The 26,049-nt window shown below is 37.9% G+C and overlaps 1 protein-coding gene across 1 annotated transcript; it reads right to left on the reverse strand.

The window, feature by feature from the left end:
* Nucleotides 1–396: 396 nt before the first annotated feature.
* On the reverse strand, nt 397–1,771 carry LOC113332653 (late embryogenesis abundant protein D-34-like). Its single transcript, XM_026579176.1, has 3 exons — nt 1,292–1,771; nt 808–1,122; nt 397–711 (listed from the first exon to the last, which is right to left on the reverse strand). Exons 1-3 carry the CDS (start codon nt 1,622–1,624, stop codon nt 550–552), a joined length of 810 nt encoding a protein of 269 aa, XP_026434961.1. The 5' UTR covers nt 1,625–1,771; the 3' UTR covers nt 397–549.
* Between the last annotated feature and the right edge of the window lie 24,278 nt (nt 1,772–26,049).

The raw sequence follows: 26,049 nt of genomic DNA on the forward strand, positions 1-26,049 counted from the left end.
CATTGAAAGTACAACTCCAGCGATGTGCATTGGAAGTACTAAGTGGGTGTATGCGAAGTGAAAACTACCTTAGGGCCGCCTAGGCTACTTGGTTTCACAGCGTCTTTCGTGCACTTATGAAGGACAAATTCTCAGTACCAACCTTCAAATCTTTTTATAGTTGAAAACTCTTATGTTGAGATTTTACATGTCATCTAATTTATTTTTCCTTCATTACATCCATAGATCGAGCTTGTCCGTGTGAAATTAGCATTGCGTCCGTCGAGGAAAACAGGATTAAAACTCCACCCAGCTTGAAGACCAAAATGGAAAAGAGACGCACATTAAACTACTGCAAAAGCTCAACATTTATTTATAAAAGCGAGGTCCGCAACACTATTAACACATCAAAAAGCACAAAGGTTTACAACTTCACATACACAGTAAACAACTGAAACGGAGAGACTTCCCCAAGACTGCTAGCTACACCATCATTATAAAGCTAGTCTGGCATTCCTCTTTTTTTTCCCCCTTCTCACTAGAAACTGATTTCTGGGTATTTTCATCAACCTAGTCATTGTTCTGGTTGAGCCTAGCAGCAGCAACAACAGAGGCAGCCACACCACCAGGATGTGTTGCAAGATTAGGGTCGTTTCTCATTTCTGCACCCACCACCCCTTCTGCATCTCTAGGCGTAGCCTCCTTATCTGCTGGCAACTTCAAAGCCGCATCCTAGCACAAAATACAAAACCAGTATCAGATCTGTGAACAAAACCATTATTAAACCCTGCAGTTTATCAGAGAGGGATCAATCTGAATAGCACATACAGTTAGAACATCTCCAAGTGTAGTCTTGTCTTCATCTCTCGCAACACGAGTGTTATAAGTAGCAGCTGCTTGAGCAGCTGCAGCAACACCACCTGGAGTTATTACGTTCCGTCCGGTTGCCCTAACTTCTGCTGCTTGTATCGCAGCAGCATCACTCTGATCCACCGGCTTATCTCCTGCCGTTAGTGCAGTCGCTTCCAATGCTTCCCCAATTGTAATCTTTCCTCCTCCTCCAATGTCAATGTCTTTACCTCCATATGCTACCTTACCTGTCGTCCCTTGAGCTAACCCGGGTTGAACAAAGCTTCCAACAACCTATTTATTGGTAATAAAAGAAAAATGGCGGTAGTTGTTAGTTAAGTTCTCCGACTGTGCTGCTTTTTTGGTTGGGAACTTAAGACAAGGAAAGTACAGGAGCAACCGGGGACAGTTATAGCAAGTTAACGGTTTTCCAAACTATGATCTAGAGAGGGAAGTTAGAAACCTGTCCTCCAACTGCTTCAGATACAACACGACCACCTGGAAGATCAGTTTCAGAGACAGTCACGCCTTGATCAGCAGCTGCCGCAGTAACTTGACTACGATCAACAACACCAGCTCTTACATTTTGGGTAGCGGCAGATTGCATAACAGAAGCTGGACCACCTTTTTGCGTTTGACCTAGTATCGAACTCTCTGCACTCTGCATCATTGCTGCATCTCGTGGAGCTATAGGTTTTGATGCCAACTCACCTGATACTGGAAATACATCTCCATACTTGACGGGTTCTTGTTGCTGCTCATTACCTTGAGCCCTCCTTGGTTGTTGCTGACTCATGATTACAACGACTCAAAAAAAATTTACTAGTAAAAGAGTAGGTCTATTATGAGATAAACGTGTAGATCTGAGATTTTCTGGTGAATAGAGTGGTAATCAAAGCAAGGTTTGGTTTTGTTTTCTTTGGAGACTGGAACTTAGGATCGGAATTTATGTTCTGGAGATGTCTTGGTTGGTGTATGTGCACGAGCGACACCTAGAATCGAGTGTTTTAACATCATTACACGTACAACCTAATTTTATCGATGTGTCATTCAAACATTTGAATAAACATTTTATCCAAATTGTCGTGGGAAGCAGCATGAGAGGTGTCAAATACGAGGGTCACCCAAACATTACCTAGAAATGGAAGCACTTTCCAACCGGTAAACGGCAGTTTTGTTTTCACAAGATCGATTTTGTGGGGACTGTTTGGTTTCTGGCTCGTAGGGACTAGGGAGTAGGGATGGCAATTTGCCCCGCCGAACCCATTCCCGTGAGGTCCGTCACTATTGGACAATGTTTTATCCTAAAAATGAGGATGGAGATCGGGTACGGTAACTAGTGATACGGGATGGGGTTTTAGGTCCCCGTCCTTACGGACCTTACCTTTCGCATTAAGATTTAGATTTTTCTTATAAAGTGTTATCATAAGTTTCATTTATTATGTTTACCATGACTTATCTAGGTTTTTTTTTTCTTTTTTGGGAAAATGGTAGCCAAGATATCCGAATCCTCGTAATTTTCATAAAATTCATCCTCCTCATCTTCATCAAAAACATTACCAGGAACAAGTTTAATGGGGGATTGAGCTGGTTTTTCTTTATTCTGAGAAGGTCCATGAGACCCACCCTTTTGAACTTTGAGACCCAAACCGTTTATAGCCGGAGAATTGTCATCCAAGATATTCCCCTCCAAATCAGTAAGACCTTTCTAACATGGCTTTGCCCAGGAGATAAACTTCTCGCTGTGATTTCATAACATCCAATCTAGCACGGAAAGCATTCTTGGTAGTTTTGTCATGCAAAAAAATAGTTTCACTATTAGAACCTGAAAACCCCTTACTTTCCGACCTTGTTGATTCCGAAGAGTCCTTCCCATTCCCAGCTGATTTCATCCCAGCTGATTTCATAGATCTTTTAGCATCCGAAACAACACCCCATTCTTTTGAATTTTTCACTTCATTTGCCATAGCAGCAGCTTCCACAGCAGGATTGCCTTCGGATTGCTCATCAGAGTCCACACAATCTTGAACATTAACATTCTCCTCGTCATCCCTAATACCCAGTTCAACGTTAAGCACCTGAAAAGTATTTGTAGAAAAACCAGTTCAGAACTAAGCAATTCATTCACCAAAGGAGTTGAGATATCATCCACCATACTAGCAACATGTTTGTCCTGACCATTCACAGAATTGACGTTGCTATTTCTTTCTGGCCCGCACTTCTTTCCAAGCATACTTGGATTGTTGATCATGTCCTTCACCCATAAGTGCATCAGATTTCCTACCATCTTTTCTTCCTTGATATGTTTTTTATCTTTCTCCTACGAAGATTTCCCAGCTGAAACTATACCACCCAAAATCTTACGAGCTGTAAGACAGTTCTCAAATTTATGACCCATAAATGTGCAGTGGGTACAAAACTTAATGTTCTCTAAATCTTGGATTTCTACGTATTTCCAAAATTCTTTTCCATTAGCCTTTTCTTTTAGGAATCAATTTAGCAAAATCAATATCAATAAGAACAACAACATAATTGACAACATCATGGTCTAAAGTTTTTTGAACAATAGCAATCGGCTTACCAAGAATTCTTGCAATGGATAAAAGAATTTTTTCGTCCACAATTCAATGTATAAGCCAGGAAAACTTACCCAAACTGAAGCATGAGACGTGCTTTGTCTTTCTGGATCAAAATTGGGGAAAAAATTAAAAACCCTAAGAGTTTGTTTCCGAACCACCCATGAATCTCCATGTCATACTCGTTCCTTATCTTCAGCAGAAGATAGCATGATGATGAAAAACCCTTGCACTTTTCATTACCAAGTTTCCATTGCTCTTCTAAAATTCTCTGAACTTCATTAAGTTTTAATCCTCTGGAGTTTAATCTCCCTGTAAGACTGAATTGAAACATATCACACCCTCTTGTGTAAGCTCAAGAGGTAAATCCAGCGCTGGTTCATCACAAAAAATAGTAGCATCAGGAAGAGATGTGAGATCCATTTCTGTTAACATATAGGGTTTTTTACCCTTAACCAAATCAGCAAAAGATGCGGATTTATCCTCATGAAGTTTATCCTGTGAATATGAACTTTACCCATTAACAGTAATGAGAACTAATGGCTGGTTATCCTGCATCGTGAATCAAAAAATTGAAACCTAAAAAAAACCTAGAAAGAAAAACGCTCTCTCTTTCCTCATATTTTTTTCCACCATGACTTATTAAGGAAACTGTGCATATATTATAAAGTATTATCATAAGTTCCATTTATTATATTCACCATGATTTATTAAGGACACGGTGCATATAAGGTATTTGTATAACTCACTGTGCTATTGGTGATCGATCTTACAATGTCATTTTTTTTCCAGTCCAAATTTATAATCACGCTTATTGGACAGTAATCAAGAACCATAAACGATTAGAAAACAAAACTTCGTATTTAATAACTTCATTGTCAGTAATATTTTTTTTTGCACTTTTGACTTCATTGTGGATGTACTTGATAACACTAAAGGTTTTTTTTTGCTCAATCACAAGAATTTTATTAAAAGAAAACTGAAAGGAATACAAAAAATCAATTAAACAGAAAACAAAAGCCAAAAAAAACAAATATTCAAAGAAATAAACTACCTACAAAACCTATAATAAACAACATCAGTCATTTCAATACGAATTAAGAAGCCAGGCCTCCCATTAAGTTGTCTTCTTTCACCAGCACTCATTGTAACTCGTTTTTCGCCAATTCATCAGCAGAGAGATTCACTTCTCTGTAACAATGATAGAACTTAATGTCAACCATATGATGACATGATTTTAACCATCTTGATCTAATAAACCAAGGAACTTCATTTTTCCTGAAATCTTCAATCACTGATTTAGGATCAGAATTTATCACTATGCGTCTACAATTCGGGGTTACTGCTAATTCCACTGCAATAACAACCGTCATCCCCTCTACAATGTAATGGGTGGATGTACCAATATCAAATGAATTTATGACAACCACATGAAAAATATGATCTCTTGCAATCAGTCCAAACCCATCATTACCAGGATTACCCATAGCTGCACCGTCACAGCAGAAAAGCAAATCTCCATAAGGAAGAGCAAACCAATTACATTCTTTTATAGATCTAAATTTAATATATCTGGACCCTAACTAAAAAAATTGTGGGATTGTGTGTATCATATACATGATCCCCCCCATCTTGTGCCCTTCATTCCATGCCCTCCTTCATGAACTAACTGCCATATTCTCTTCTTGAATATCTGTTCACAAGGATATATATTCTCGAACATACATTTATTCTTCTGAAACCATATTTATCTCATGGTAGCACAAGTTGTTGTTATCCAAATTTCCTTAACAATTGAGCTCTTTTGCTTTGAAAATTATAATGTCATCAAAACAACAAGAGTTCCCAAAGACAAAAAATTCTCCAAGCCAGTTCTAAATACCCATACCGAATTCACAATACCATAACAGATGAACCATTGAATCTTCATCTTTACAACACTTAGAAACCATCTCACATCATCCACAAAAGCACCTGTTGTATTTTCCAGATAGTAGTAGAACTAGGATGAAGAAAAAACTTCCAAATCTTACTAGGCCAGTGAACCACTAATTGTCTTGTTGTAATCTTATTTATTGCACCTTGAGTAGTGAATTCACCTTTCAAATACCTACACCAAATCCTTTGTTCCCTACCACCATGAATTACAGACAAAGATACATTCTGAAAATAACATATCATTTCAGCAGGAATCAACCATTCATTCTGGTCTAATAAATCCTCCACTTTCATCTGAGACTGGCGAGTGATTGTCATTGGACTCTTTATTCTTTACTTTCCAAGTCTTTTCTGATATTACACTTAACAAATTCAGTAAGACCAGAAAGTTCAATGAGAGGATTTTCCCCAAACCAAACTGAAATATCAGCACCATCTCCACTGCACCATCTAATATCATATTTCAAATAATTCCATGCCCATCTCAAACCATCCCAAACATAAGAAAATTTTCATTTGTCAATCAATTGCCCATGCTTGTCCATATATTTAACAACAAAGAATCTGACCCATTCTTCTTTTGATTGAATAACTCTCCACATCAACTTCATTGGTAAGGCTTTATTAATAATTTCTAATATCCTAATCCCCAGGCCACCTTTTTTGTAGGGAGCACAAACTATAAAAGAATATTTTTGAGCGTCACTATCACCAGACCAAAGAAAATCCCTTATGATTCTTTCACACACTTTGATAACATAAGCAGGCCATTTATAGACAAACATATTATAAATAATAATGTTACAAAGTACAAACTTAACCAAAACTAGTCTGTCGTTAAAAGAAAGCATCTTACCTTTCCAAGCTGCCAATTTCTGCCGAAGCGAGCATCGTCCACAAAGTGGAGCTCTTTACTCTTCCTGGCATCAAAATCACCCAAAGATATTTATCAGGAAAATTTGTAATTTTCATGTGAAGTAATTTAGAAATTTGAACTATCCTATGCACAGAAGTACGATCTATAAAACACTTGCTTTTAGCTTTGTTAATACATTGACCATAACTTTGTTGATAATCTCCTAGAAACTGAATCAAATTATGCAGACTCTTCTTTTCACCATTGCAAAAGATGAAACCATTATATGCAAACATCAAATGAGTTGGATAAACACCCTTCCTATTAATTATTGGTTGAATCTTCCTTGTTTCCACTAAGTGAGTCAATCCTCTACTTAAAGCCTCTTCCATTAGGATGAAAAAATTTGGAGATAGAGGGTATCCTTGTTTCAACCCCCTCCCCATAGATAAAAACCCACATGGACCTTCATTCACCATCACAGAAATCTTTGCAGACTCAGAAAAAATTCTTAACCAATCACACCAACTAGAAGAGAAACCAAATTTCTATATAACTTTAAAGAGAAAATTCCAATTAACAGAGTCATAAGCTTAAGAAATATCAAACTTTAAACCAACATTGCCACCCCTTATCTTTACTCTTATCTCATTCACCAACTCAGATGCTAAGAACACATGTTTATGAATACTTCTACCTTTAACAAAACCAATTTGCTGAGGAGATATAAATTTATGCATAATAGTATTCATTCTAGAAGTAATCATTTTAGTGAAGATTTTGAAACACACATTACTAAAGCCAATAGGTCTAAATTGACTATCTTTTTTAACACCTTGAACTTTAGGAAGAGGAACCAGAAAATTCGAATACAGTCCTTTGGGAATAAATTTCCTCCTCCAACAAAATTTCACAACAGCAGTTAGATCATCCTTAATAATTTCCAAACAAGCTCTATAAAACACACTTGAGAAGCTATCTGGTGATGTGATCTCAATGATGTTGCAGTAAAAAGGTTCGCTGAGGCTTGTGAAAGCAATGAATTTTTAGACTTATAAAACTTAAAAATAAAGAAAACTTATTACAAAATTGACTTCAAGATATGAGAAACAACCAAGACACTGATTCCACCATTATGCATGAATAAATTATGGTAAATAATCCAAAACTCTAATTATCTTTTAAGTCCCTTCTTTCTTAATTCACACATAATCAGGCAAACTCTCAAAAATTAATTGTATCCCCTAAGCATAGATTATCTAAACAAAGCATAACCTATCTAATTGAATCACAACTAATGACGAAAATTATGCAAACAATTTAAAACTCTGCAAAAGCAGTGATTGAGTGAATTATAAATTATAAATTAGAGAAAATAAAATAATTACCAATTATTCATGCGTAAATAGCTTCCTCATTGCCTTGGTTATGGGAAAATTAGCTCATCATCATGTTGGAAACACGCTCAAGATTCATTTTTATTGCTCAAAGGAGGTATACAAATGATGAAATGGAGAAAAACTATTAAAAACCGGATTTGCAACAGCATACGTGTTGCAAACCGAGCTGTTACAAAGAACGCTAAAATATTTCTGTCGTTGCCACTGTAGCAAATAAGTCTGCTGCTAAAATAACGACCCCCAAGTGGGAGTCGTTATCACTGTTGATAAAGGACTGTCCTGGTCGGTCAGTTCTTCGTGTTCTTCAGAAATGCAGTAGCAAAAAATGGAAGCTCTGCAACTTTGGTGTTTAAGCTCTGTGTTGTTCTAAAACCTCCGAAACTCTCCCTTCTCTATCTCTGGCCGTCGACCTCTCTTCCCTTCCTCATTTTCTTTATTTTCTTCTCACGTCACAAATATATTACCAGCCAAAGAAAGCATGCCACATCATCCCTTCTGACACCACTGTATTCAAATCCATTTCGTACGCATTCAAATCAAGAGATTTTGTTTCCATATAGTGAACTAAATTTCCGAATGAGACAAAATACCAAATCTCTTCTCAGCTGAAGCACCAACTCCTTCCAAACTCTATCCATAACACCAACTCACCAGCTCGGCAATACTATTCCCTGACCATGTAACTTCTCGACTACAGATAATTGCCATCTCCATTCAGGTCTAATACTTCCCTGCCTTGCACCAACTTCTTAGTTTCTTTCTCCACCTTCGGTACTGCAATCTCTACTTATCTGCCGTCTAAAAACCTCCTTCCCAGGCTGCAAACGTCAGTACTAGCCATATATTATCAGGCCTTATAACACCTTCAACAACCATTCCTCACTTCGCATTTTCATTCATCCGTTACTCCATCGATTGCACGAAACTGCTAACCCCTGAGAAGAGTTTCCTGCCATTCTTTCCCGTGACCAGGACTACTTCAATCATCTCCAGCAAACTATCGAATCACTCGCTTCATCCATTAAGATCAACCAACAACAATGTCTTCTCATTCTCCAAACTCGAGTCATTCACAGCATCAAGCACACACCACCAATTTCGGTTGCGAGAGCAAAACTCTTCTGAGCATGCAAATCTTGACCACCAACTCTCTCGTCTTCATGCTCGGCAGTTACCGTCGTTCAAGAGCTCAACTGCCAAACTCTTCCGTAGCTCCATCTCCTTCGAACAGATGCTACCGTCGCCCTTCATGTCGTCTCATCTGTCTTCATCACGATCATCACCAGTTGATTCATGGCAGCAGCCATAGTTCACTTCCATAACTATATTGTACCTGCAATTTCAACTCCAACGAGAAACCAAGTTCTACATTCAAGTCATTGCCAAAGTACGGTCCAAAACCAATTCAATCCAAACCGAGAACCCTATTCAAATCCATCTTCAAACTGCTTCTTCCATAATCATGCCAGTAGTGTTTCCATTACATCCGTTTCCGTTAATGACAAGAAACCCAACAACATCTTCTGTGGAATCATTATTCATGCCTTCACTGCTCAATTAAACACGATCTCGACACATAAAAAGAACCCCACTGATTTGTTGCCTCAAGGACTTCAGCTAACTCCATTAATTTGGCCAATGTATGTACATCAACACTCTGCATTATTTCTTCCTCATCAAAACACCTCAACAAAGCTCCTAACAACTGCCAAATATGCCCCATACACAATTAAGAAACACACGAACCAAATCTGATCTTCTTTCAGGCCTTTTCACGAATATTTGAATTGCAGTTTCAGTGTGCCCTCCAGTGTACTTCAGCTGGTTGTATGAGGTTCCTCCTATAGCTCATTTGACCTACAATTGCGAGATTCATTCACACCACACCTTCATAATCATTTGTGAACTTTAACAATACCTTAATCTCGACCTTATATCACCCTAAAACCATCGCCAAAGGCAGCCACTCAACAGTGTTTTTCTGGCTTACAAAGTGAACCAAAACTGAACCCAAATCACTGTTTGTGGCTGCCAAGATAAAACCCCAAATTCCTGCCTTTATTCTCTTGAGAACTTCTCCATCTCAGATCTCTTCCAACCATGGCAGCACACAGGATCGAACCCCATGTTTCTTCTCAATCTCAAGCTCTCTCTGCCAAGACCCATTTTGGTCCGTCTGCAGCACCCATTGTCAGCTCTTCATCTCGGCTGCACCACCAGCCGATAAGACTACACCTGTTTGCTCCATCGATCACTGCTGCCCTTAAATTCAGTTGCCGTAGTTGTTGTTTATGCATATTTGATTGAGTAGACCCGAGATAAAGAAAATGATGCAGCCTGTCTTCATTCTTCCATGACTCACACCTCCGTTTAACGACAGCTGCTTGGACTATAACGAACCACCAACAAAAGACATCGCAGCACCTCTCAGCCGTATTCAGTCCGGTCTTCTGAATTTCTTCACCGGCAGCAGCAGCTTCTTAGTTTCTTCTCGTTGCTGCTTCACTTCTCAACCGAAGTTTGCAGTTCAAACTAGTTTCGAACCATCTCCTTTCTTCACCGTCCAGCTAAATCATCACCTCTACAGCTGACAACATCTGTATCTTCCTCGTATCCATTTGATTAACACACCCGTCCATTTGATTAACCATCTGTATCATTTATTCTTCTTTGCTGCCTCCATTTGAATCTCACGAGAAAAGCCAGACTAACCAACGATACCTCTATCCATCTTCCCCTGCGTAACATGCTCACTTCGAGCTGAACTCAATCTCCATCAGCTGCAGTATCTCCCTCCTTCCAAACTGAATCTCATCACCAAATCCGGCCACAAACAATGTGCTCCAACAATCCGAATATCTCCACATACAAGGAATATACATGGCCATCACTAACACCAACAGTTTCTCTTACTTCGACAGCTCCTGTGCCCTTGTAAATAACATTTCTCTAACCCACCAGTGGGGTTTGACTTCTCCTTGCATCATTCAAGTGAGGTAATTTCAGTGGTGCTGATATATAGACTAATACCAGGCCAGCCAGATTTTAGACTTTCTTGTAGGGCTTCACTTTGCTCATTTTTGCGCAAAAGTCATTTTACCTCCGTTTAGCTACTTATCCTCCGCGTGATCAGAATTCGTTTTTACTTTCTATAAAAGCACTAAAACAATATTATTAGCCAAACTTCGAGTCCTAACTAATATAAATATGGGTATATAATGTTGCACTTACATGCTTATCATCTGGTCCTGGAGCACTCCCAACATCCATGTTCAAAATAACAGTTTTAATATTAGTTTCTTCAGTAATAATATCTAACTGCATTTGATCTTCGTGAGAAATTACTTCTGGGATGACATCAAGTAAAGAATCAAGAATAGTCTCCTCCTTAAATTCAATTTTTTTCTTCAAAATACTGAACTAAAATATCAACAATCATTAATTGATCTGAAATGATATTACCATCATTTTCAAGCTCACAAAATAAGTTCTCAGCTTACCTTATTTTAAGATTAATATGGAAGAAGGTAGTATTAGTAGAACCTTCTTCAATCCATCTAACTCTAGATTTCTATCTTAAAAGAGTGTTACCGAACTTCTCTTGAGTTGTAATCATTTTCAGCTTGAACCAAATTATCCAAAGATTTCACATTTCCTGGATCATCATCATAGATTATACTAGATTCTTTAATTCCTTTTTAACTTCTTGAATTTTGATTTTCACATCACCAAACACATTCCAATTCCATAATTTCAAAACTTGTTTAATCCTTTTTAATTTATGTAACCAAACATAAACAGGGTGTCCACTTATCTCTTCAGACCAACTATTTTCCACAACCTTCATAAATTCTGGATGATCTAACCACATTTTTTGAAATCCTTGAGGCGCATTTTTAGGCTTTGGAATGTCAGTGAAAGCACCAAGAAGAGGAGAGTTATAAGATACAACTCTTATACCATCTTATAACCCCAGTCACTATATAACTGAAGCCATTGCATGTTAAAAACCACTCTTCATAAATTACAAAGAATTCTTCTACTACCCTGTTGAAAGTTAGACCAGGAGTATTTCACACCAACTTTAGGAGCCTCAATAAGTTCACAATTGTCCAAACAAGTACTAAAATCTAGCATTGCTCTTTAGGTCTTGTACCACCCACTTTTTCTTCTTCAGACACCACATCATTAAAGTCACCTAAAATAATCCTAGGTTTCTGCAATGCACTTATTACTTCCATTTCAGACCATAAAAATCTTATTTGAATAATCCCCACATGAACATAGATCCCTGATATCAATTTACCACCCATATCTACAGTAAATATTTAACTAGACATAAAGACAACATAAGGAGCAGTTATAGATAAATTCCAAACTAACCATATAATACCTTTATTAGTTGAAGTAGAATTGTGAATTTCCATTTTCTGCACACCTGGTAAGTTCTATTATCTATTGCAAAAAGAATGACTGCACAAAACTTTTGGTTTAGCAATCCAAACTAAAGTAGGATTGAAATTATTAACTAAAGAAAACAAATTATCACGAGCCCTGATCCTTCTAAGGCCCCTTATAATCCAAAAATATTATCTTCATGGTTTGGATCGAAGATTTTTAGTACCTCATTCTCCTTGGTTTTTGCTAAAATTATATTTTGATGTGTTAGAGCACTGCTCGGTGGAACTCGCAAGCGTTGCTATCTCAAGCTTATTGTCAAGTTTAGTTGCCAAAACTATAAGTCTTGATTTCTAGTCTACTTATAGCTAAGTCTCCGATTAGGATAGAAAGTGTAGTTGACCATTAGACATCACGGCGTTCTTCGATTAGAGACGAAGAACTACTAAGGGGATCTTGTGGAACTTCATCAAAAAAAGGTATGTGGAGACTTGAACTCATCTATCACTCAAAAGTCTATCTACTCTATCTCCTATTTGAGACAAAAGTCGTACAACTATATAGACTTCATTTATACACATTTGATATTTCGAATTGAGTTAAGCTCACTTATATATTTCTCGAAATATGTGCTGGTAAGCTTTCACTTTAACTAAGTTCATCTTATACTCTTGAAGAAAGTCAAAAGATGATCATACGAAAATCGCCTGGTAATATCTTACATGATATGTGTGATACAGTCATTAGATGTAGACACAGAATGTTTCGTATTGATTATTTCAATAACTTGAAAATCGCTTTGATGCTAATAGTTCGTGAAAACAACTATTGTCATCCTCTAAGAAAGTTTCAATGATTGAAATAGAGTTTAGAACAAATAGATTAAGCATAGTATGCGTACTTGCATATATGTAATCCATCTCCGGGAACCATGGTATGTATACCCGTACGCGTACTGTTGGTTTTGAGAAAGTCCGGAAACCTGGTATACAAACCGGTGCACGTACTGGCGTAAGGTTTAGGTTCGTGAATTTCAGCTGAGTTTGGATGGTATGCGTACCAGTTCGCATACTGGCCAAACTTGGTCCGGCTACTTAGGTACGCATACTCGTACGCATACCTAAGTGGATGATGTTCTAAAATCGGTTTGTTCATAAACTATTACATTTATATAACAAGGAATGCAATCTTTTGCAAACCCTGGATATAATGTTTATGACTTGATTCGAGTGAATCAAAATAGATTTTGCTTCAATTGTATCTTGTATATTTTTATGGGAATACAAACAATTGAACAACTCTAGAACTAGTTTCATTTGAGTCATTTGAACTAGTTATTGTTAAGATGAATAAAGTTGATATGAAAGTGTTCATATGGATAACTTCGGTTAACTATTGTTAAGCCAACATGGTGTACACATTTAGGTACAGTTATTTATATCTAAATGAAGGTACATTTAATTTGTGTGTAACAAGCTAAGTTCGATCTAACAGTTGACAGATATTAGCTTAAGTCTAATCAGGTTTTCATCTAACGGTGAATATTGAATGCTTTGTTACCAAGGTAACATTGATTGCAAACCCTGATTTAGAGACTATATAAAGGATAATTCTAGCAACTGGGAAACCTAATCCCACACCTCCTGTGTGATACTAGTTGCGACTAGAGTCGATTCTCCTTTAACCTTAGGTTTTTCACGAAACCTTATAGGTTTACGACTTAAAGACTTCATTGGGATTGTGAAGCCAGACCCAACTATTTTCTCTGTAGTTGCATGATCTGATCTTGCATCTTCTATCGTGATTGAGCACTATCTTCTTTAAGATTGGCTCGAAATTTATTCTCCGATAAACAAGATAAAAAGTAATCACAAACATCTTCGTCTCATCGTTTGAGATTCCACAATATCTTGTTTCGCTACCGTACAATTAAGATTATTGTGAGGTGATTGATATTTCTAGGATGTTCTTCGGGAATATAAGTCTGGTATATCAATTGGTTCCTGTTCACCTTGATTTATCAAAAGACGGAACAAAACTCATAGGTTTATCTGTGGGAGACAGATTTATCTATACAATAGACTTTTCTGTGTGATACAGATTTGTTTATCAAGTCTTCGACTTTGGGTCGTACCAACTCTTAGTTGTGGGTGAGATCAGTTAAGTGAATCAAGTGCGTAGAGTTTTGCTGGGATCCAGAGACGTAAGGAGCGCAACTGTACCTTGATCAGTGTGAGATTGGTTAGGGCTCAACTACATTCCAGTCCGAAGTTAACTTGGAGTAGGCTAGTGTCTATAGCGGCTTAATACAGTGTGGTGTTCAAATCTGGACTAGGTCCCGGGGTTTTTCTGCATTTGCAGTTTCCCCGTTAACAAAATTTCCGGTGTCTGTGTTATTTCTTTTCCGTATTATATTTTGTTATATAATAGAAATATCACAAATTGTGCGTAGTTCAATCAATTAGAGAATATAACCTTTGGTTGTTGATTATATTGATTGACACTTGAACATTGGTCTTTGGTAGCGTTCAAGTTGTTTCGCATAATAATCAGTCTCACGGATTCTATCTGTTTGATTTGATGATTACATTATGAAACAGAGATACAACTCTTTGATATATTTCCATTGGTTGAGTCTGACTTTCTAGTTGATTCTCTTGGAATTATATTGGAGTTTGTCCATACAGATTCCTAAGCGAAATATTGGGTGTGGTTGTTAGACCCCCGTTTTTTCAATTGGTATCAGAGCAGGAAAACATATTTAAGACCTCATAAGTATGTGTCTGTAGCGATCTGACTATATGAAAAATAGTATTATGTCTGATAAACGCATCGCCAGAAGAAAAAATTATGTTTCTATGAATTCTATTAAAGAGAAAGATTTGTCAATCTCGAATATTGATGAACCTTGTGTTCTCACGAGACAGACTTACATTGACAAGTGTTAACCGGATTACCTTACTGACGAGTCTGACTCTGAAGTAGAAAGGCAAGCAACCAAAGAAATTGCAGTGATTCTAAAATTTGTTAGAACCCAGGATGATAAAATCAATCGGTTGAAACACAAAGTCAATGTTCTTGTTAGTTTGTTAAATGAGCGTGGCTCTAAATTAAAAGTCCTTCGAGAGGAAAACGCCTCAGTCTGTTCTTCACGAACTCTGCCTGAGGAAAAGCTCAAAGAGGATTCTTTGGAAATTGAACGCCTTTTGAGTAAACTCTCTATTCAAGGTTGTTCCAAAGAGTCCACCATACCAACTTCTTCTGTCTCAACTGTAAGAAATTCAGTTGCTGATTTAAAATCAGAATCTCTTCCTAGTGGAATAGATATGCTTGAATCTTCCTCTAATCAAGGAATTTCCACATCACATGGAAGGAAGAAATATCCAAACGATGGTGTTAAGTCTGTTTTCTCTAATCACTCAGGTGATCAGAAAGTGTGTCTCTTTTGTGAATCAAAAGGGCATGTTGAGCAAAAGAGGAACTCCAGGTTGAATGACAATTCCCTTGTTCGACTTCAACACACCTTAGATTTAATTCTTAAAGGTGTAACTGATATTCGCATGTCTAAACCAATTGGTTTTAGTACTTGCCCCGTGTATCCTACCTAGAAAATCAGTTCAATGTGTTCCTCAAATGTTCAAGAGCATAACAGAATCCTTAACAAAAATTCTCCAAGAAGAGCTCAAGGATGCTTTTCTGTCAAAAAGGGAGATAATGTTGTTCTTGATGTGAAAAAATTACCAGGAGAAGAAAGCAAAGATGGAGCTTTGGAAAACAACCTAAATGTGATAATTGAAGGATATAAAGAGATCGTCAACATGTTGTCAACTCCCTCTAGTCAAAATTCTTCATGTAAGAATCCACACTATGCATTGTATTTTGATGATAGTAAATTTTAAGAATAACTTTTCACATCAAAACGGTTTTTCCCCAAAGATTAAGAAAAAGAGGTTTAATCGAAAACAACTTTCGTTTAATGAGCTTAGGTCTCATACTTCTGCTAATTGATCACAAGGTTGAAAACCCACTCACAAAAAATCCTGGTTGAGTGAGATATCATCAGATATACTTTTTGGCAAAATTTTTCTGATTCTCTAACTGTTTTCTTTTCGGTCATAGCTGGATTATCATTCGCAGACATTTTTGCAGAAGTATGTGTTTGGTCTTGTCAAGGTTTTAATTTCTTCTGAATTATTGTGATGCCAAATTGCTATTCTTATGCTCTAAATTTTTCTCTAGTGAGAATGTAAAATTTATTGAGCTAAAATTGTGAAACTATTCACGTAGCAAAACAATGTCTTGCTTCTTGTTTTCCGGTTATGGGTCAAGGCTGTGTTGTACGGGTACCCTTGTTACACGTCACTGACCAACCTTGGGAACCCTATAATCTGTTTCCCTGTGAAACTATTTAAAAAACCAAAAACCTTTTTGTGAGTACTCTTACTCCACGTTTTTGTTTAACAAGAATGACTTCTCCTCCATGTTCTTGGGATTTGCCGGAAGACTTTATTGATAATGTTGTTTATTTTGAGTTCGTTCTAAAGAAGAGAAGAACCATTGTTGAAGCTAATGAACTCAATCCCGGTGCATCGCATTCCCATCAAGATAGAGAAAAGGCTGAGATGGTGTCTGCTGAAGTGGTTCATGGTTTTCTCAATGATCTCGGGAAACAAAACTGAAGCTTAGGAACTCTATGAAGGATCTTGATGTGTTACGAACTGAGTTGAAAAAGGTTAACTCTGACCTTGTTCTTATGAAGTCACATGTTAAGGATCTTCTCAAAGAGGATATCTTCTCCAAAGAGGCTGTCGATGCTGTCAGTTAGAAGCTTGAAGGTCTTGAAACCCGTGAAGATTCTGAACACGAACTTTGATTCTAACGTGTGTTCGGTTGTGATCTTAGAGTTGTATGGTTTTAAATTTTTGTCTAGGAAATACTATATGAGAATTTATTCTTGTGTTTTAAGAAGGATAACTAGGGTTTGGAATAGCCATTATTGTGAGTACACATAGCTATTTCCAACAATTTTCATCTTGCAATGTTTTTAGATTTATTTATTTAAATTCTAAAGTTTATTTGGAGGATGATTTTGCAGTATTAATCCTTATGGTTTTATATATTGCAACTTGTTATGGGATATGTGTGTTTGCTTCCTTGAACTATGATTGTCCCATATATGTAAAAATTTAAGTCTTTCGTATGTCATTATGCAAATATTGATAAAGGATTGAATGAAATTTTGACAACAAAAGTTAAACCTATTATATCATTATGCAAATATTGATGGAAGATAGGATGAACTTTTGTTTACAAAGATTAAGTCTATTATATGTCTCTATGCAAATAGTGATGAAAGATAAAATGAATCTTTGTCTATTCCGCAGTTGGTCTTCACTGATCCACATCTTTGTGTAAATACTGTGCGGCTCCGTAAGTTCTCTTATGTGAGAATTTTCAATTAAATTAATCACGGGTTCTCTTGTAGTTAATTTAGTTAAGTATTTTGGATACAAATTCATGTTTCATGTCATTTGTTAATGTCCAAAGAAATACTTCTTTCTTGTGAAAGTAAGGTCGCTCTTGTTGTTTTTTCGGGAATGACATTTTATGGGGGAGAGTTCTTAATTGAACTTGTGCTTAATTGCCAAATCTTTGTGGGGAGTGCGGTTGTGGAATATTGTAGGGGTTATCTTGTATCTTTATAAACTCCTTGATGAATGCATTTAGTTTCGGCTATATGATGAAATATAAACAAGTTGATATGTTGTTTTCTTTTGGTCATGAAGTATCTCTATGGAAATTTCATTAGGATCCCACTAGTTTTCATACCTTTGCCAATTTTTATTGACAAACATGGGGAGAATTAATGTGTAGTTCACACTACATATACATATGGTTTACGGATCATTATGTAAGGGGGAGTGGTTTTCATGTGAGATGAAGTATTGACTAATGGGGAGGGATACATATCACCATAGTATTATTGTCAAAGTTGTGATGCAATTGAACTTTGATGCTGTGTAATAATACTATGACATTGTATAACAATGATTGAGAGCAACTGTATTCTCATTGTTATAGCTACGGATCTTCAACAACTATGATGCTGAGTTGAATACGTTCAGAATCATTGGAGTACTTGGAGGTGACGAAGATTTCGAGTAATGTTGAAGAACCAAGGAAATCAAGCATTTGGATTGAGAGCTACAAAGTTTATTTATTTTGTATGCCATATGTATTGATAGTTCTGTCATTAAAATTGACAAAGGGGGAGATTGTTAGAGCACTGCTCGGTGGAACTCGCAAGCGTTGCTATCTCAAGCTTATTGTCAAGTTTAGTTTCCAAAACTATAAGTCTTGATTTCTAGTCTACTTATAGCTAAGTCTCTGATTAGGATAGAAAGTGTAGTTGACCATTAGACATCACTGCGTTCTTCGATTAGAGACGAAGAACTACTAAGGGGATCTTGTGGAACTTCATCAACAAAAGGTATGTGGAGACTTGAACTCATCTATCACTCAAAAGTCTATCTACTCTATCTCCTATTTGAGACAAAAGTCGTTGGTGTGATTATCAAGATGCACACAATACACTTGCAAGTATACAAGGTCAAGATTTGTAATAAAAGGGTGAGTAGGGGTTTGTCCACAGGGAGAGGAGCATATGAGAAGTTTTCCTAGGCTAACAAGAGTGGCAATGCACTATGGCAGTGAGCTAAAGGCAAACAAGGTTTCAGGCATACAAACAAGAACACAAGGTAAAGCAATAGAGAAACAGGCTAAGAACCACAGCAGGGAAAGATAAGCAAAGAACCAAAAATGCAGGGTAAAGCGATAAAGAGCAGTTAAGAAAAGCAACAAACAACCAAGGCTTGGCAGCCAAGGGCAAGAGGCAGGATTGTGCACTGACTTCAGTGCACAGTAGCTACAAGGTGCAAGAAAATAAAAAGCAAGAAAATATAACTGAAATTGCAAACACACAGGACTTGAAATTATAATTGACTGAAAGAGAAGTGGTGGGTAAGCCAAGGCATATGATCCACCTTGTATCCTAATCAAGTGACATGGTCTAGGTTATGTTCATTCCTAAGCATACAACTAGAAATGAAAGAACACCAACTTGCTCACTAGTCTACCCCTAGCATTGGCTGTCTTTTGACAGTACAGCCAATCACAGGCTCTATGAACATTGACATCTCTCATTTGCACAATCTAAACACAGCAGGGAAGAACTATCCTAGCTCAATTACACTTGACAGTGCACAAGGCTTCACTGAGCCTTGGCCTGAAGTTGATTAGCTCATGCTAACCATGTATTGGCAACACACATACATCATATGAGATAATTTAAACACAAATTGCAACATATCAGATAACTACAACAGAAGCAATTCTCAACTGTTAACTGAAAAACACTGAAATTTGAAGTTCATAACAATTTGTAGCAATTTCTCTACTGGCTAGTCCAGAGAGGTCAATAGTGTCTTCTACACACTTCACACAACACCCATTTATACCCAATACACATAATTTTGGTTTTCCCCAATTTTTCCCCAAAGTCAGTAGAACTAGGGTTTGGTGAAATTGATTTACCTACTGTTGATGAGATACTCGCTCCATCTCGTCGACCCAATCTTCTCCTGCTTCTTCTCGTTCTTCTCGAGCTCCAATTGATGCTTTAATCATCATTTATATCCCCAATTTCTCACCTAGGGTTTCAGGCAGAGAGATGAGAAATTGAGATTATTAATGATGCTAAAGAGATGGTACGTGATGGGTTTAGGTAGAATAGAGTTGGGGAGAAATTAGTGGAGTGATTTGGGGTGAGGTGGTGGTGATGGAGACGGACATGGTGGTGGTAAGGGGCATGGCGGTTCTGCAGAGGGGGTGATGGAGGAGATGGTTCGAAGGAGAAAGGGAAGGGTGCGTTTGTTTGAGGTGTAGGTGCTCGGTCGCTAGGGTGTGAGGCGAGTGTATCGAGTTTGATGATCTGCGACGCTGAGCCGTGGGATAGGGAGATGAAAGACCAATCGGACGGTGAGATGAAGTGAAGCTTGTAGCGACCGCTGGATTTTTTTATACAACGAAGTTAACGGCTCTAGATGGGGTTAGGTGTTGTAGTGTAAGGCGGAGATATCAAACGTTGATGAACAGCAAGGGATCGACCGTTGGATTCAACTACCATCTAATCTGAAGGCTTGGAATTTCAGCGTTGTGGTGCTTGGCAGAGACTTCAGATTTTGATGCTCTATGAAGGAGCGACCATCGGATGCTTCTGAGAACTGATCTGACGGCTGAGAACGGAGGCGCTTTTGTGTGTAGAAAATGAGGTTGTGCGCACCATTCTTCGCGGCTTCCTTGCGTAATTTCTCCCGGCTTTTCACTACTTTTCTGCTCTTTTCGCTCCGCGACTCATCCGAACTTTATTTATTACCTAAAAATGCAAAATTAATTAATAAAAATATTTATTCTTGAAAACAATGAAAATACAGAATATGGGATAAAATGTAGAATTAATGCCAAAAGGTGAGTTAAAATGCCAACAAAAAGGGATAAATATATACAATATTTGGCACTCATCAAATACCCCCAAACCTGAATTTTACTTGTCCTCAAGTAAAACAAAACTAAGGAAATCCTAACTATACCACTGTCGCTGGTCTCTCGAATGCATTTAGCGTATGCACTAAGCCTTTTAAACCACTAAGTGTCCATAGTGGACGAGTTGAAGTCTCGTGAAGGTTTACCAGAGTACCTACAAACTAGGTCAAAATATAAGCTCAGATTCCATCAAACGTGACATGTGCAAAACAGTTAAGCTCACAGCAAAATGGAGATGTCAATCTAGCTATCGAAGGCACAATCCTAGCACTGATAACAAAAACATGTGATAAGAGTGTAAAGTGTATCTACACATGTGTAAAGAAAGATCTGAAGTCATGACTACTAATCACCAAGAGATAGTTTCTCAGGCTAAGAACTGAGGTCGAAATCTAGCTAGCTGTCCGGACTTTACGAGAATTGTGAATGAGTTGGAGGTATTTCACAATTACTCGCGTTGTACATCAATGGCATACACCCTCCTTGCTTACAACAAAAAACACAAAATGACTATTTACATGACTCTTATTTACATTGACTACTTCTTTTATTTTTGGAACAAGAGATGATGGAATTGATAAATACTTGATTTTTTTGTATTTTTCTGATATTTTTTTTTTTTTTTTTTTTCTGAATATTACATCGTTTTTTTTTTTTTTTTTTTTTTTTTTTTTTTTTTTTTTTTTTTTGAACAAGGAAACACTTTTGATACATATACAAAAGGAAACAAAAATTACATGACACTTTGCAAGAGGTAGCCCTTTTTGATGCACCCAGTTAAATTCGATGGTTGTCTTTCTTAATGTAACCTCCACCTTCTATCCCAACCAACCAAAGAACAAGCTAGTCAAGTTTCGTTCAGTATTCTAAAGTGATTGGCAATCGTAACTTCCTATCAAACACCTTGAAGATCGAGGCCATACATGTATTGGTAGATCGTGCGCGTGCAAATTTCTTATCACTATGTGAATTGTGCTAGAATCAGGGTGCCTAAATATCTAGACTAAGACTCCTAATAAAAATACATATTTGCACAAGAGTCAACATTTCAAGGTAAATGAGCTCCATTTTTATGATTTTTTCATTTTTTAATTTTTTTTTTTGAATTTGATTTTTAATTTTTTTGGAATTTTTCAATTTTTTTCAAAAAGAAGAGTTCGTTTTCAATTATAGCAATTATCATGGTATCTACTCTATACCCCCAAACCTAAACTAAACATTGTCCTCAATGTTTCAAAAATGGAAAGAATTATAAAACAATATATGAAGAGGAACATGCTGAGTAGAGTAAAAGGAGAGAGAATACCCGATTGTACGGTGAGCTCGATTAAAACTCCGTTATTCAAGGCAAAAATCCATCATATTAGCAGTCACAATGGATGAGCACAAAATATACACAAAGGAAATTTAACTAACACATTATCTACAAGAAAATTTGGTTTTTAATGGGATTGGACTTTTTGGAAAAAATTTGGTTTTGTTGGGATACATTTGGTTTTGATGGGAAAACGAAAAATTTTGGTTTTTAGGGAAACATTTGGAAAACTGTTTGGTTATTTAGGGAAAGAGTGGACCAGTTTAGTCCACATAGACTGGGTCCTCCAGGTCGGTTGTTTCAATGTCGGGTGGAAATGGCTCAAGGAATGGCTTTAATCTCTGCCCGTTGACTTTGAAAACGTTCTTGTTGGAGACATCCTCCAACTCTACAGCTCCATGAGGAAAAACTGTGCGTACTAGGTACGGACCCTTCCATCTGGAACGCAGTTTTCCTGGAAAAAGATGTAATCGGGAGTCATACAGCAAGACTTTCTGACCAGGAGTGAAGGATTTGCGTAGAATACGCTTGTCATGAAACATCTTCATCTTCTGCTTGTACAGCTTGGCACTGTCATAAGCCTCATTTCTCAATTCTTCCAACTCGTTGAGTTGAAGTTTCCTTTGAATTCCAGCTTCGTCCAGAAAAAAGTTCAGCTCTTTGATTGCCCAGTAGGCACGATGTTCTAATTCCACAGGTAGATGGCACGGCTTTCCATACACTAGACGATAGGGGGACATGCCAATTGGTGTCTTATAAGCTGTTCTATAGGCCCACAAAGCATCATTCAATCTCAATGACCAATCTTTCCTGGACGGGTTGACCGTCTTCTCCAGAATGTGCTTAATTTCCCTATTAGACACTTCCACTTGTCCACTAGTCTGAGGGTGGTACGGAGTAGCAACCTTGTGAGTTATGCCATACTTGCGTACTAAAGACTCAAAGTACTTGTTACGAAAATGTGAACCGTCGTCACTGATGATAGCTCTAGGGGTACCAAAACGTGCAAATATGTTTTCCTTTAGAAATGAAAGTACCACCTTGTGGTCATTTGTTCTGGTTGCTATGGCTTCTACCCACTTAGAAACGTAATCAACTGCGACTAGGATGTACAACTTGCTGTCAGACATGGGAAATGGACCCATGAAGTCTATCCCCCAAACATCAAAAATCTCCACCATCAAAATGGGGTTATAACCGGAAAAGCCATCTAGAAAACAGTAGTGACTGTGTCCAGACACACGTTCTAGCATTTGGTCAATGAAAGGGAGCGGGAAGTGATCCTTCCTTGTTACTGTGTTCAACTTCCTGTAGTCGATGCATACTCGCCATCCTGTGATTGTACGAGTAGGGACTAATTCATTCTTGTCGTTCTGAACAACAGTAATGCCTGACTTCTTAGGCACAACTTGAATGGGACTAACCCATTTGCTATGGGGAATTGGGTATATGATACCCGCATCAAGTAGTTTCAGGATCTCTCCTTTGACTACATCTCTCATGTTAGGGTTAAGTCTCCTTTGCATTTCCCTCGATGGTTTGGCATTCTCTTCAAGGTTAATGTGGTGCATGCAAATGGTGGGACTAATTCCTTTGAGATCTGAGATGGTCCATCCTAAGGCCTCTTTGTGTTCCTCAAGTACTCCTAAAAGCTTGTTTTCCTGTTCTATGTTTAATCGTGAAGAAATGATAACAGGTAAAGTATCAGAAGGACCTAGAAATGCATACTTCAAAGTATCAGGTAATGGTTTCAATTCCTGTTTGGCCTTAGGAGACTCATCTGAAGATATAACAGACTTCTCAGAAAGTGGGAGTTGTTCCACTGTAGTCTGCCATTTAGTGATGTCCATTTGAGGTACAGATTCGAGCAAAGATTGGACTTCACCAATGTATTCATCATCATACAACTCCAAGTTAACATCTTCCAAACATGCTTGCCAGGGATCTTTTGACATAATGCCAGTCAATGAATCTTGTATCAAACTCTCAATCATATTGACCTCATGTACATCCTCATCATCAAGATTCACATGCTGTTGACTAACATTAAACACATTCAGCTCGACAGTCATGTTCCCAAAAGACAGTTTCAACACTCCATTCCGACAGTTGATGATCGCGTTGGACGTAGCCAAGAAAGGACGTCCTAAGATGACAGGAATGTGACAGTCTGGGTTTTGTACAGGTTGAGTGTCTAAGACAATGAAGTCTACGGGAAAATAGAATTTGTCAACCTTGATCAAAACATCTTCGACCACTCCACGAGGAATCTTGACAGATCGGTCTGCCAGTTGTAGAGTGATAGATGTTGTTTTCAACTCCCCAAGACCTAACTGCTCATAAACAGAATATGGCAGTAGGTTAACACTTGCACCCAGATCTAATAAAGCTTTACTGACCATGTGGTTTCCTATAGTGCAAGAAATTGTTGGACATCCTGGATCCCTAAACTTAGGTGGAGTTTTGTTCAGAATGATGGAACTTACCTGCTCAGCTAAGAAAGCACGTTTTTGCACATTGAGCTTGCGCTTTTGAGTACACAAGTCTTTGAGGAATTTGGCATAAGCAGGGATTTGCTTGATTGCTTCAAGAAAAGGAATGTTGATGTTGACTCTCTTGAAAAGATCTAACATCTCATTGTAATGGGTACTTTTCTGTTGATAGATCAATCTTTGAGGAAATGGAGCAACAGGAGAATGAGTTGGCAAAGGGAAATTCACAGCAGTAGAATTGTCAGATTTTCCAACTTGCTCAGATTCTTTGGTTTTCTGGGGTTGTGGAGACAGCGTGGAATTTGTATCAGACTCATTAGGTTCGCCTACGTTGTTCTCGATGACTTTACCACTTCGGAGGGTGGTAATGGCATGGATTTGATCAGGTGAGGTTTCAGTGCAGGATGTTGTGCCTGTTTGAAATATCCTCTTTGGATTTTGTTGGGGTTGGCTCGGAAGTTTACCCTTTTCTCTCTCACATATTTGATCCATCTTTTGATCTAGATTTTTCTGACTTTGCATCAAACTCTGGAACATTTCCTCTAAGGTGGACAATCTCTTGTCGGTATTGTGTTGAGGATATGATTGTTGTTGAGAGTTTGATTGTTGTTGAGGGTTTCTCGGGTGTTGATAACCTTGATTGTTCTGATATCCCTGATTGTTTTGATAGCTCTGATTGGGTTGAGATGGTCCTCCTTGAGTGGGTCCTTTTGACCATGAAAAGTTAGGGTGGTTTCTCCATCCTGGATTGTAGGTCTGTGAATAAGGGTTATGCTCTGGTTTCTGAAACATGGCATGTGCCTGTTCAAGCCTAGACTCCTGGACTGCAAGCAAATCTGGACAATTTTGGAATTGATGGTTGGGGTCGTTACAAGCAGCACAAACAGACGAAGCGACATGTTCTCGGAGAGTAGTGGTGGAAGGTTTTGAATTTTTATGTAGTTCTAACTCTTCTAATCTCATAACTATTGATGCCATGTTTGCTCTTCCCTCAAAATCCGCTTCAATCCTAAAAGCCTTTGCTTCGGATGTAGTCTTTCTGGTTTCACGGATGGATTCCCACTGTTGCGTCTTTTCAGCTACTTCAATTAAGAAGTCCCAAGACGCGTCAGCAGTTTTATCTACGAATAGACCATTACACATCGACTCAACCGTTGTTCGGGTGGACACATCTAGACCTTCATACAAAATTTGCACAAGTCTCCATTTTTCAAAACCATGATGGGGACATTGGAGCAATAGTTCATTGAATCTCTCCAGGTATCTAGCTAAGGTCTCACCTTCTAATTGCACAAAGCTATTCAGACTTTGACGAATTGTCGCAGTCTTGTGGTTCGGGAAAAACTTTTTGAAAAACTCCTTTATGAGGTCATCCCATGTCATGATGGATTGAGGCTGTAAAGCATAGAGCCAGGCCTTTGCCTTATCTTTCAGGGAGAAAGGAAAAAGCCTTGACTTCAGGGTTTCGTCGGACATTTGAGTGAAACGCAGAGTTCCACAAATTTCCTCGAATTCTCTCACGTGGTGGTAAGGGTTTTCATTCTCAACACCTCTAAAAATAGGAAGCATCTGTATTATGCTAGATTTCAGCTCATAATGGCCATTAGCCTCGGGCAGCAAAATACAAGAAGGTTGACTGGCTCTA

Source organism: Papaver somniferum, unplaced genomic scaffold (assembly GCF_003573695.1).
Source record: "Papaver somniferum cultivar HN1 unplaced genomic scaffold, ASM357369v1 unplaced-scaffold_132, whole genome shotgun sequence".
Classification (NCBI taxonomy): domain Eukaryota; kingdom Viridiplantae; phylum Streptophyta; class Magnoliopsida; order Ranunculales; family Papaveraceae; genus Papaver; species Papaver somniferum.